The sequence below is a fragment of the Trichosurus vulpecula genome, chromosome 1 (assembly GCF_011100635.1).
Source record: "Trichosurus vulpecula isolate mTriVul1 chromosome 1, mTriVul1.pri, whole genome shotgun sequence".
Lineage (NCBI taxonomy): Eukaryota > Metazoa > Chordata > Mammalia > Diprotodontia > Phalangeridae > Trichosurus > Trichosurus vulpecula.
This window is the reverse complement of record NC_050573.1, coordinates 241,140,267-241,154,339: the sequence shown is the minus strand read 5'-3', so window position 1 is coordinate 241,154,339 and position 14,073 is coordinate 241,140,267. Positions and strand designations below refer to the sequence as shown.

The 14,073-nt window shown below is 39.7% G+C and overlaps 1 protein-coding gene across 1 annotated transcript in view; it reads right to left on the bottom strand.

Annotated features, from left to right (window-relative positions):
* GREB1L (GREB1 like retinoic acid receptor coactivator) overlaps positions 1-14,073 on the bottom strand; it is a 128,666-nt gene that overhangs the window by 47,559 nt on the left and 67,034 nt on the right. The window contains exon 14 of the mRNA XM_036764687.1: positions 2,977-3,157. Coding sequence (XP_036620582.1) covers positions 2,977-3,157 — 181 coding nt within the window. The remainder of the gene's footprint in view (positions 1-2,976; positions 3,158-14,073) is intronic.

Genomic DNA, 14,073 nt, shown 5'->3' with positions numbered 1-14,073 from the left:
GTTAATTTTGAACAATAATTTGGAAACCACAAAACCCTTTCACGAAATAAGGAATCTGAATGCTCAGGCAAGGGATATTGAGGGATTCTCTGCAGATCCTCTGAATTTCCTTCTGAAAGAAGAAACTTTCAAAGACCAGGTAAAGAGCTTAGGTGATACGGTGGATAGAGTAACGGATCTGGAGTCAGGAAGCCTTAGTACGAATCCAGCTTCAGATACTTTACTAGCTGTGTGACCCTGGGCAAGTCACTTAACCTGTTTGCCTCAGTTTCCTTATCTGTAAAATGGAGATAATTATAGCACCTTCCTCCCAAGAACATAGTGAGGATCACATGGCTATCTGTTGTTATTATTTGTTTTTATCATTATTACCATGACTCTGTTTATAGATGCCTGGTATTAGCAGAATTGGCCATAGGTAAGATTTCTTTGTGCATTTTGTTATTTATATCAAACAAGCTAGTAAAGACCTTAATTTTCACCCACAGATGGCCCTAGATTTTACAGCCTATAGTACAGTGTGTACTGCGTTAAAACTCATGAAAAAGGAACTTTTGTAACTCTGGTATTTCCACTGTAGATATAACACTTTACAGCTTCAACAGCACTTTCTGATTTGGAGGCAGAGGGGTGGGAATGGGCTGGGACAGGGGGAAATCAATAGGTGTTTATGAAACTCGATTCAAAAAATTGTTCCCTTTACCCTAGTTGTTGGACTCAACATCTACTATGTGAAGGTTCAAAGCAGAGTGTTAAAATTTTTTTCTTAGTACATGGGGATGATGCTTATGCTTGCTAGGCAATTGGATGAGAGAGCTGCTTGAGAGCAGGGACTGTTATTTGCCTTGTTTTTCCCCCAATGCCCAGCACAAAGTTGGTTGGTTGTTGCCTTCATACTCAAAGAACACCAAAATGACATCACTAAGTTGGAGTCGGGGTACAGTGCGTCTGATTGTGGCTGATCAGACCAATACAACCTTGGAATACTCTACCACAGGTTGGGCACAAATAGTCCATGTGAACATTTGGTGTGTAGATGTCTCTAAATTTGAGCATCTCACATTTCTTTTGAGCTACTGAAATTAATGACTGGAACAAAGTAGGCACTTAATAAGTGCTAGTTCACTGGAAGAAAGGTTGGTATTCTCTCAACTCACAGCCTTGTTATTAATGAAACCTACAGGAGATATATGCTAGTTCCTGGTGAAACTGACAGTGGAGAAGCTGAGAGGTCTGTTCTATGTCTAGGTCTGACAACCAGGGGAATGAAAATCAAATGTTTGGGTCTCTTAAATACTCAGTAATCTTTTGATCAAAATGGAAAAAGAGGAAAAAAGATATTTTTTAAATGGAGAGAAGGAAAAAGAGGGAGAAGAGAAAAAGGGAAGAGAGGAAGAAAGGAAAGAAAATGAGAGGAGACTTAGGAGCTCTCATCTAGTCAACACAATAACCAACCACAGTTCCAGAGGACTCATAATGAAACACGCTGCCCATCTCCAGAGAGAGGTCTGGTGGACTCAGAGTGCAAATGGAAGAATTTGGACATATACACATATACATGCTTATTTTTGTTGTTTTTTTAAGTCATTTCAGTCATGTCTGATTTCATGACCTCATCTGGTGTTTTCTCAACAAAGATACTGGAGTAGTTTGCCATTTCCTTCTCCAACTCATTTGGAAGACGAAGAAACTGAGGCAAGCAGGGTTAAGTGACTTGCCCAGGGTCATACAGCTGGTAAGTGTCTGAGGTCAGATTTGACCTCAGGAAGATGAGTCTTCCCGATTCCAAGCCCAGTGCTCTATCCACTGTGCCACCTAGCTGCCCAATATATGACATATATGTGTGTGTGTGTGTGTGTGTGTGTGTGTGTGTGTGTGTGTGTTTCTTTATAGTGTATTTTGTTTTTCTTGGGAATAGAATAGGAGCTTGGAGGGAGTGAATTTGAAATGGAAGATGAAAATGAATTTAAAGAAAGCAAAGAAGAGGGAAAGCTTATGAAAAGAAGAGTTTTGTCAGTTTCCCTTCCCAATACTTACTTCTCCTAAAAATTCCTTATATTCACCCCTGAGAAAGAACTTTTGAGTTCTGTGGTGCTCTGAGGAGGGATTCTTAACCTGGGTATATATGTGAATTTGTTTTCAAAAATATTTTTTATAACTGATTTTTAATATAATTGGTTTTCTTTGCAATCTTAGGTATTTTATTTTATGCATCTAAAAACATTCTTCTGAGAAGGGTCCCATAAACTTTATTAGACTGCCATAAAGGGTCCATGACATATAAAAGGCTAAGAACCCCTACTTTAAAGCAGTATTACCGTGAATAGAATTTCTGACCCATTCCAACTAACCCTACCAACTATCTACCTGTCTGTCTATCTATCGAGATGGCTGTTCTCCATGCGGTATGCTTCCCTCCACCTCCTTAAATATTTGTTAAGCACTTATCATTGTGCTTGGCATAAAGTAGATGCTTAATAAACACTTGTTCCCTCCCTTTCCTTCCCCCTTCCACCCAACTCCATCTCTTAGATTTCCTAGCTTCCTACAAAATACAATTCAAATCCTACATTCTATAGGAGGTCTTTCCCAAGTATCCTGAGAAGCTAATGTTTCTCCCTGAGATTAGCTTCTATATTGTCTGTACCTATCTTGCACATACCTAGTGATTTGCATGTTGTCTCCCCCACTAGAAAGAGGCTGGGCCTCTCAAAGGAGGGGACTGTTTTGCCCCTTTTTTTGTGTCCCTGGCATTTAGTACAGTGTCTGGCACATAGTAGGCCCTTATTAAATGCTTGCTGAATCATCGCCTTGATAATTAAAGGAATTTAAAAAGTTGTCATCAAGGTAAAGAACAAAGATACCAGAGGTTAAGGGCCCTGGGTTCCCCTAACCACCATCTTTTGAAAACTGCTTAAGGCCCAATGACCCCCGCCAGAGAAGCAGCTTTTTACTTGCTCACTCTGAAGCAATCACCTTGTCAGCTCCACATGAGAGTTGTCATGAACCAAGACAAAGAGTGTGTATGGATTCTGTTTGACCCTTCTCATAAAAACTTCAAACTTGGTTTGAATTTCATTGTCTAGCCGAACAACGTATTTCTCTGCTCTCTGATAAGCCGTTCCATTTTCTTCCAGACCCAAGTCTACAAGAACACCTGCCCAAAGGAAAAAAAAATACATGTATTTTTATTTGCATGGATAAATACAAAGACAGAACATTAGGTGCAGAAACAAACCACTTTAAATGCTGATTCCTGATCTTTGGAGTAGTGTTAAAACAAGCTCCTGGATTTAGTAAAAACCTTTTTCCCTATTGCATGCTCCCCACCTCAAGTCTGAAGAGCAAATAGAAGATTTTCATTTCTCTGTTTAACTTCTATGCCCTCCAGAAGTTGGAATCAGAAGTAGTTCTGAAGCTTTGAAGGGTTTGTAAAAGCAGTTGAAGATGTGTAAACTGAAAATATACCTAATCAAACGCTCTTTCCCATGAAAGTGATTGCTGTCGCTAACTGCTACCAAAGTCTGCTGGGGAAAATCCTGTTCTGAGCTGTAGCTCCTCCAGAAAAAAAATTCCCTCCTCTGAATCTAGCAGGGAAATTATACAATTAAACAGCTTATAAAGAAGACTATGACAGGAGGATAGCTGCAGGAAGGCAGAGCAGGAGCTGCCAGCTCTTCTCTGCCCCTTGAAGCTTCCACTTGCTGCTCCTCCATAGAGGGAAGGGGGAGGGAAGAGTATAAGCATTTACTAAGTGCTTACTGTGTGTCAGGCACTGTTGCTAGGTGCTTTACAAATATCTCGTTTGATTCTCAAAACAACCCTGCAAGGTAGGTGCTATTTTTTTAAATTTATTTTTTATTTTTAGTTTACAACAGTTCCAAAACTGAGGCAGATAAGGGTTAAGTGACTTGCCCAGGGTCACACAGCTATTAAGTGTCTGAGGCTGAATCTGAATTCAAGTCAAGGTCCAATACTCCATCTGCTGTACAACCTAACTACCTCGGACAGAGCTGCTGCTGTCATGTGCTCTTGAATTTTCTTTTGGCTGAACTGCTAATATTATCAGGGGTTGGGGTGGTACAGACAGGAAGACCTGGTTTCAAATCTTCCCTCATATACTTATTAACCCTATGTAGGCCACTTAAACTTTTCTGAATTTTAACTTTCTCAGCTGGAAATCGGGGATAATAGCATTAGTTAACTGGGTATATTTGCCTTTATTTGCATCTGTGTATTTATATATGCAATTGTTATTTCTCCTGGTACAATATAAAATCCTTGCAACAGGGACTACTTCATTCTTGGTACTTAAAACCTCAATGTCTGGCATTTTATTGACACTTACGAAATTATTGTTAATTGAGAAATTGATGATTTGTGAACAGCACCCTAGGGCAGCTAGGTGACACAGTGGATAGAGATCTGCTCCTGGAGTCCAGAAAAATTTCATCTTCCTGAGTTCAAATCTGGCCTCCAACACTTATTAGCTGTGTGGCCCTGGGCAAGTCACCTAACCCTGTTTGCCTCAGTTTCCCCACCTGTAAAATGAGCTGGAGAAGGATACTCAAGCATCTTTGCTGAGAAAACTCCAAATGGGTCACAAACAGTCTGACAGGACCGAACAACAATAAACCTTAAAGTCCTATGTAAATGTGAGCTCTTATCAAGGCCTCCTGCTAGTCTCTAGCCTAAGCTGCTACTATCTGTTGAAGCTGCCTTCAGCTGTTAAGGGTTCTTCTGACTTAGAGGGAATGTTATCTCTTTTGGGATTCTGTCCCCTCCAAAAAAAAATGTATAGGGCTAATCAGCCTATCTTTCAGCCCCTTTGTTACTAAGGATAACAACTACACTCACCCAGCAGAGAGATGTTTCCTCTGGTCAAATCTTTCCTTCAGACCAACTTATTACTCCTCAGCAAAAAATGACTCAAGCCTGCTTTGTACGTGGGCTGGAGTAAGTGAATTTCTTCCAACTCCCATCATGCCTCTGTCGAGTAGGACCAAGCCAATGAAAATTAACCTGGAGTCTAAGTGAGTAAGTCTGGAAGAGAAGGTGGAGCTGGCGACCTCACCTTCCAGTTCTTACAGCTATCATCAGGTCTTTGGAATTATAAACTAAAGCTACCCTTCTGAAAAATTTAATAAGAAATTTTTGATTCTCCTGTCTTCAATCTTCATAAAGTCCATGATGTCATTGTGTATTTTCACCCCCAAAACATTAGTAGCTGGACTTTAGAGGAAAAAATTAATTCATTGCCTCCCCAATAATCTTTTTTAAAAAAATTCTGATATCTATGTAACATTTAAGGTTTATAAAATATCTTATAAAGCATATCACTTGAGCCTTACAACTAGAGCCATAACTAAGAATTCTGTTTTCTGGGGCAAATTTATTCTGTTGTAGTTGGGTGGAGGGTTGCAGGAGGAAGTTCATTCTGGTCAAGGGCAGTATCACCAGGAGTGGCCTTAGGCTTTGAAATCCCAAGCTGGAAATGGGGGAGATATGAAAGGTGAGGAACGTACTAAGGCACAGAGACTTTAAGTGAGCTGCCCATGTTTCTTTTGACTCTTAATTCAACATTCTTTCTACTATACCATAGTGCATCTGTATAGAAGCACCTCAAAAGTTCTTAGTTTCACCCTTTGATATGAAGCTGTGAAATATACTTGTTAGAAGCACTGACTCCTTACTACATACTAAAAGATCTGAGTGGCTCATAGGTTGGGGTTTTTTTTTGGTATCTTTTTTTGATGCATTCTCTATTGCTTATCTCCCCATCTAGATTATTATTAATATTATATTAATTAATTAATAATATATTAATATTAATATTCATATTTTTATAATTTAAGATGGCACAAAAAGGAAGGAGACATGTTTATCATACAAAAGTGCTAAGAGGGACAGAGAAAACTAAGAATAAATTACAACACAAGGTGAGCAGAAAAGTCATCTTTTCAGCACCTTTTACCAATTTTACACAATTTCTGCCCCAATGGCTTAGAATGGCAAATGACTTGCCCAGGGTCATACAACTAGTAAATGTCTGAGGCTAGATTTGAACTCAGGTCTTCCTGACTCCCTGGGCAGCTAGCTGGTGCAGTGGATAGAGTGGCAGGCCTGCAGTCAGGAAGGCTCATCTTCTTGAGTTCAAATCTCTCTCCAGACACTTTCTAGCTGCGTGACCCTGGGAAAGTCACTTAACCCTATTTGCCTCAGTTTCTCATCTGTAAAAGGAGCAGAAGAAGGAAATGGTAGGCCACTCCAGTATCTTTGCCAAGAAATCCTCAAAAGGTATCAAAGAATCAAAAATAAACCAAACTCCTCTGTTTGGCTTTTAAGCCTTTTACAACTTGGTCCCTATAAGTTTCTAGCCTCATCATTTATTACTTCCTTCTCTCACTCAACAGTCTAGTCAAACTGGGTTACTTGTTTTATACATACACACATGCACAGAGTTCCAGTTCAGTCATTATATCATCACCCTGGCTGTCCACCATGGCTGGAATGCTATCTCTCCTTAAACTGTCTTGTGTTTAATTTTGTATTTATTTTGCATATATTTATAGATGGACGTTCCAATGTCCATTAGAAAGGCAGTGTGGTGGAGTAAGCAGAGTACTAGCCTTAAAGTCAAAAAGGGCTGGGTTTAAAAGGCACTCATATGGGCACATCGCTTAATCTCTCTAGGCCTCTTCTATAAAATGAGGTTCAGACTTGATGTCTTCTGAGACTCCTTTCTAGCTCTAAGTCTGTGATCCTATTATCTGTTGTCTGGACCACAGACTGTAAACTCCTTGGGAGCACGTAATAGGTATACCGCTGTTTCTTAGTAAATGTTTGTTGACTATTATTTAGGTTACAAAGCATACAATGTATCCCATGGATTTCCAGCATGCAGGGAGATAAAAGGTAAGATATATAAAGCAGCAAACCAGGAGCAGAGGGAAGGAATTATGTGCCCAGAAGTCAAGAAGGAAGGTCATATAAATTTGTCACCAATTTCATATAGGAGAGCTGCCATTAAGTACCTAGAAAACAAGGAATTCCTAGAAATAAGCATTTGAAGGAGCTTTAGCCCAACAACGAGGATCAAGGAATAACTATCATATTCCAGTGTCAGGGATCAGAGTTTGAAATTCTTCAAGGCACAGGTGAATGAGTGATCAGCAACCACAGCCTGGGGTCTAGCTCTGGAGACGAGAGTAAAGGACAGATAAAGTAACATTTTTTCCCAAGGAGTATAATGAGTGACCATGAGAGGAGCTAAGAACCACTGTTTTACAGAAACGTGTTTTCATGTAAAACTCAAGCTATTCTGACAGTCTTTCAACACCAGAAAAGATGTTTATCAGAAAGGACCAACCTAAGAGTTCTGGCTGAAGGAAAGATGGTTTTAAGGCTGTTTCTACTTAAATGTTCTATATTAAATCTCACATTTTGTTATTGGAAGTAACTTAGAACACTGTCAGTAGGTCTTCTAAGACATTTTGTAATTACTAGAGGTTCCTAATCTGGAGTCTGAGAAATTTATTAATAAAGGTATTTCAAAATCTTACTTAAAAATCATATATATACACACATACACATACATATATGTATATATATGTATACATACATGTCATTTTTTTCAGTGTGTCTTTGTGACCCCATTTGGGGTTTTCTTGACAAAGATAATGGAGTAGTTTGTCATTTCTGTCATTCTACAGATGAAGAAACTGGGGCAAGCAGAGTTAAGTGACTTGCCCAAGGTCACACTGCTAGCGAGCATCTCAGGTCACATTTGAACTCACGAAGATGAGTCTTCCTGAGTCCAGGCCCAGTGCTTTATCCACTGTGCCATCTACGGGGTGGTCCAAAAACATCACCAGACTGCCCAAAGGACCACGACACAAGCAAGATTAAGAACCTCCTCTCTTAACCAACCATAGTTAAAATTCAATGTATTGCCTAATACATAGCCCTAGATTTGAGGGGAACTTAGAGGTCATTTAAGTCTATCACTTTCATTTTTACAAGAAAAATGAGGAAACTAAAGCCCCCAAAGCTTACTGACTTGCCTACCAACATGTCCAGCTCTCTATCACACAAACTTTCACTTGGCCTTTCTATTCTCACAAACTACCATTCTACACATATAGCTCTTCTCCTTTTCAAACCCAAACAACTGCCAAAAATAATTTTCCTAAAGCACAGGTCAGGTCAGATCACCTCATTTCTTTGCTCAGAAATCCCTACTGCCTCTAGGACAAATTCAAACTTCTCACTTTGGCATCGAAAGTCCTCCATAATCTAACTCCTATATGCCTGTCCAGACTTATGATTTCATATTACTTCCTTCATAAACATCTCCACTCCAGATGTTCATATAGATTATTTGTGCCCGACCTGTGGTAGAGCCTTCTGAGCTCATGTTAGTCTGACTGGCCACAGTTGGACACACTGTACCTTTACCTCAACATAGGGATGTCATTTTGGTCCTCCTCAAGTACGAAGGACAACAACCAACCAACACTCTATTAGCCAGATTGGCCTACCAAGTTGTCCACTCAATTCGGTTTTCCTTTCCCCACTTCAGAACTTTTGCCCAGGTTGTCTTTGATGCTTAGAAGGCAATCCATTCACACTTCTGTCTCTTAGAATCCCTAGCTTTCTTTTCTGCTAAGTTCAGGTAACTACCTCCTATAAGAAGCTTTTATTTATCCATCCCCAACTTGGTGCCACCCTCCTATTAGTATACATTCTCCTGAAGTGACCTTGTATTGACTTGTCTGTATGCGTGTTGTATCTCCCATCTCCATCAGTAAAATGCTAGTCCTTTAAGGGATAGGACTCTCATTTTTGTGTTTATTTTCTTAATGTCTTGCACACAGTAAACACGATAGATGTCTGCTGAATTATGTATCAGTCCACGCTATAGAGAAAAGAATCTACGCTGAAGGAATCAAAGCCACCCATCAGGCCCTAGGCCCTAAGTCAAGTTATAAAGGAAAACTTTTCAGATACCATGCATATTACAATCAGGAATGATCTACCAGAAGGACCAATTTTTCACTTTCACTTAAGATGTAGCTTCTGGATTAAGCAATGTAAAAAACGCTTACAAGGGAAAAAAGGAACTCTCTGTCCTGAAATGACACAAAATAGCAACTTCAATTCTTTCCTGCCTCTGAGATCCAAGACGGCAATGAATCCAAGGAGTCACGCATGTTTGGTAAGAGCAAGAGTAGATGAACAGAATCAAAGGGGAGAAATATCTTCCAGGGTCCATCACTAGAAGGAGCTAATCAGCTGTACATGACTGAAGAATCTCCAGTCTTTCCCTCCTTCTACAACTCAAGGAAGATTGACACGGATCATGGAGTTCTGTGATGTCCACATGTCAAAAAAGACTAATCCAGTCTCCTCAATACCCAATAATATTGCACATTTATCTGTATAAAACATGTTCTGACTTCTAGGGTGTGATTTTTTAAAAAGGATATATACCCAAGAGTTTTAAAATCTTCCCCTCTCAGCCCCAACACCATCTCTTACGTGTAATACATGTCACAGAAAATTTAAAAAAGCAATCTAGATTTTAGCTGTCTTCCCGTTGAATTCAAGTATTTGTTGACTTCATGAAATTTTAGATTTATCAACAATTTTCTGACCTTTCAAGGACTCAGAGGCAAAAGGAGATCTTAAAAATAATCAGAGCCCGCTGATTTTAAGTATTGTCAGGAATTGTTTGGAGAGACGTGCTGAGAGTCAGCAGGAAACTTTTAAAAGCAGATCTATGATCTGCACAATGTTAGATCTTACAAAAGTATCTGCTGATACATTTGAAGGCCTGGGGCACTTATAGTTCTGCAGACATCCTTCTGCCTCCTCCACATGCTATCTGCAACCCAGAGATGAGATAATTCTTTTCTCAGCTCCAACCAGGGGAGGCCACTGCCTATACTTGGTGTGGCTGGAGACATTTGGATGTATTCATGCAAAATACTCTTTCTTGGGGGATTAGTCCTATAGCTTCCACTCCCTATCTTCACTGAGTCAAGAAGGAGTGGGGCCAGCCCCTATTCCCCAACCATTTGCAACCTTGAATCTCATTTTCCTAATTTTTTAAGGGGATACAAAAGCTTATAGTACCTGCACATAGGCTTTTATTATTTTTCAGACATGTCCAACTCTTCATGACCCCATTTGGAGTTTTCTTGGCAAAGATACTGGAGTGGTTTGCCATTTCCTTTTCCAGCTCATTCGACAGATGAGGAAACTGAGGCAAACAGGGTTAAGTGACTTGCCCAGGGTCACACGGCTAGGAAGTGTCTGAGGCTGGATTTGAACTTTGGAAGATGAGTCTTCTTGACTCCAGGCCCAGCACTCTAGATGCCCCACCCATGGGATTACTGAGGAAACAAATACTTCATAAACTTCAGCATGTGACATAAATGAGTTAACGACTTACTTTTCCAGCTCCCACTAGATAGAGAAAGGTATGTGATGCATGCGTAGGGCACAAAGTGCTTTGTTTCTTTCTTTCCTATGTATCTACCATAATGCCTGGCCCACATAAAGAATTTAATAAATGTCATTGAATGAATGAATTCTTCTGGACTCTATGCACAAAATTTGATTATTACATTCATTTTGCTCATATTCTGTATATATTTAAGTGTACATGTTGTATCTTCTATTAAATATTGTTTTATTTTTGTCTTTTTTTTTAAATCACCAGGGTCTAGGATAAATGTTTGTTGAGTGATTGATTTAATGCCCAAATTCTTTTTTAGTTATTTTCCTCATCAAACACAAGTTTTGCTAAAAATATAGATATGTATATATTTTTGGTTATCTGTTGTCTGAAAATTAATTTTAATAACAATCTTTGTAAAGAGTTTCAGGGTTTGTCAAGTAATTTCTTTATAACTCTGTGAGGGTAGGCAGTATATTATTCCTCTTTGGTGGAGGAGAAGGGTTGATGGGGGTGGGAGGTGGACTAAGGCTCAGAGAGTTTCAGTGAACAGCCTACACAGCTAAGAAGCCCTAGTGCTGGGGTCGGAATGTTCATCTTCTGACTCTCCTTCTGGTCATCTGTCTGTTACATCCTGCTGAGATCTCTTTGGTTCTCAAAACACGAATTCATTTTTTCAGGTGTATATGCTTTATGCAAAGCAATTCTCAGTTGTTGGTTTTTCCAAAAGCTCAAAGAGAGGGAGTGTGGCCCAGATCATAGAAAACTGGTCTTGAAACTAGGAAGGGGGTGTGTACTTCAAGTCCTACTTTTGACACAAGTCACTTGATGTCTCAGTGTTCCAAGCAAGTCTCTAGAAGTATAAACTATAGAGAAGGGGGCAACTTGCACTGGAAAAAGGAGCCTCCTCATCCAGTAATGTGATCTTGTCTCATTCTCTGTCTCTGACTCTGTCTCTCTCTCTCTCCCTCTCTCTCTCTCTGTCTCTCTTCTTACAAGGACCAGGGTGGTCTGTAACTTACATAAGGCAGAAGGTGATAGCTCAAAAAGCACCAGTAAACAAGACCCAGGCACTAGTCCCAACTTTGCCACTTCTGGGCAAGACATTTCAGTTCTCTGAACCTGTATAACGGGGTGGGGGGGTGGGGGGGCAGTGAGCTGGTGCAGTAGATAGAGAGATTGGCCTTCTTCCTGGCCTCAGATATTTACTAGCTGTGTGACCCTGGACAAATCATTTAACCCTGTTTGCCTCAGTTTCCTTATTTGTAAAATGAGCTGAAGAAGGAAATGGCAAACCCCTCCAACATCTCTGCCAAGAAAACCCCAAACGGCGTCACAAAGAGTCAGAACAACTGAAATGATGGAACGACAACAATGATGGGGAATAGGGATTAAAGATATCTAGGGCTCCTTCCAGCTCCAAAATTCTGTAACTTTCCCTTTCCCCTCTGGTCCTAGCAAATGTCCTTCATTGTTTAAACTTTAGGTGACTCTGGCAGAGGGCTACAAAGATGGGAGCAATAATATCTCAAAGGACCATTTTTTAAAGTGCACATTTCTCTCCTCAGCTCTGATCTTTTGCTCCCTGCCCTCCCACTACCACCATCACCAAAGTCTCTACCACCTTCTTAAAAATTAATCTTAAGAACCATGTGGCAAAATAAGTTTAAATATAAATTTATAACCCAAGACCATTCCACTCGTGTTTGACTTACGTGGTTGATATTTTAATAGCATCAATGAATTTAGGTAACAACTTCTGACATTCTTCTGGTAAACAGAAGAATTTCGATTTTCCTTTTCCACTTTAGTCTCGCTCACATTTATTAAGGGACAACTATGAGCATGTCAATGAGTAAATAAAGCTAAAAAAAACCTGTGACCTCTGCTCTCAAAGACCTTACAAATCTAATGGAGATGAGATATATACATGAAAAAAAAGTAAACGGTAATTGGGACAAAGAAGAAATCCAGGCAAGACACTATCTACTCTATCGTAATCTTAATGCCCTTGACCCCAATGATTCCTCCCTCCTAAGACTACTTCTCACGGACAGTTCTCTTAAGGGCAATAAATGGGTAGCAGAATAGTAGCTACAACAAACTACAATGACGCTTATCCACCATGAATTGAGATTTCATTGTATTTTGTCAGCTTGATGCTAATTTATGTTAATAAACTAATGCCAGAAATAGGTTTTGCATGACTTAGCATGTATAATCAATAGATTGCTTGCCTTCTCAATAGCAGGGGAGGGATGGGAAGGAGGGGGAGAATTTGGAACTCGAAGTTTTAAAAAATGAACGTTAAAAAAGTTTTACATGTAATTGGGAAATATTTAATGAAATAAATAAAGATATTTTTTTTCCAGCCAAACAGAAAAACAAAGTTTATGAAAGACTTGCCATAAAAGGTAGACTTCTTAGGGAAAATGAGCATTTGTGACACTAATTCCAGCAGGCCAGACTGAATCTAAGCTGAGCTAGACTGAATCCGAGCGCCTTCATGGACGCAAGATGAGACTTATATATAGAAAGATTGTGGGAGGGGTCTAGGGGTGGTCAAGTAGTCTAGGGTGACTAGAGGAGCGGTTTAGGGAGGGTCTTGGGGAGGAGTCTAAGGAGGATCTTGATGGGACTGGGGTGACTAAAGGTCAGACTCCAGAAACCAAGAGAATGGGATTTTGATGGGATCAAGGGTGGGAAGCAGCCAGAGAATAAAAAAAAAATTTTTTTAAATAAACTAATTCCATAAAATAACAGGTTGAAGAAACTGGGGGTGTTTATTTTGGAGAAGGTTAACGATATTGGTATCTGTTTTGACAACTTGGTTCCAGCCTATCTCTCCAGGCTTATTATACATTACTCGATGGTCCAACTAAACCAGCTCCACACGTGACATTCACCTACTTTGTCCTGGCTCAGGCTGTCGCTTATGCCTAGAATGCCCTCCTCTAGAATTTTTAGCTTCCTTCAAAATTCAGCTAGAGGCCCACCTCCTAAATAAGGTCTTTTCTGATCCTCTCGGCCACCAAACAGTGCCTTCCCCACCTCTCAATTATCTTGTACTTATTTTTAATGTATTTAATATATTATTTAATAGGTATGCCAGTGGTCTCCTCTATCGGCAAAAGTTCCTTGAGGAGAGGGGCTGTTTCATTATTGTCTTTTTGTCAACACCACACAATAGGTGCATAATAAATGCCTGTTGACCCATTGACTGATTAACTTTCTTTAAAACTCTTCAATGTCTTGAAAAGTACACTAGCCTGCGAGATGGAAGTCAAGGTTGGGGTCCCTGATCTGTTGCTAACTAGCTGGGAACCCTGGGCAAGTCCCTTTCGCTTTCATATCTGTCCAATAAGAGGACTAGACAAAATGATTATGAAGGCTCCTTCCAGATCTAAAATTCTATTGTTCAACACGAACTTCCATTTTTAGTCATTTTTACTTGCTTGAAATTTTCTAAGAACTTGTTAAGTCGTTGTTTCTCAAACTACAGGAACTACAGTTTTGATACAGGCCAATTCTGCCTGTAGCTAAATTTATTCTGCAGCAGAGAAAACCAGAAGCAACTTCACATTCACACCTTTTTTCATGGTGTCTTAAAA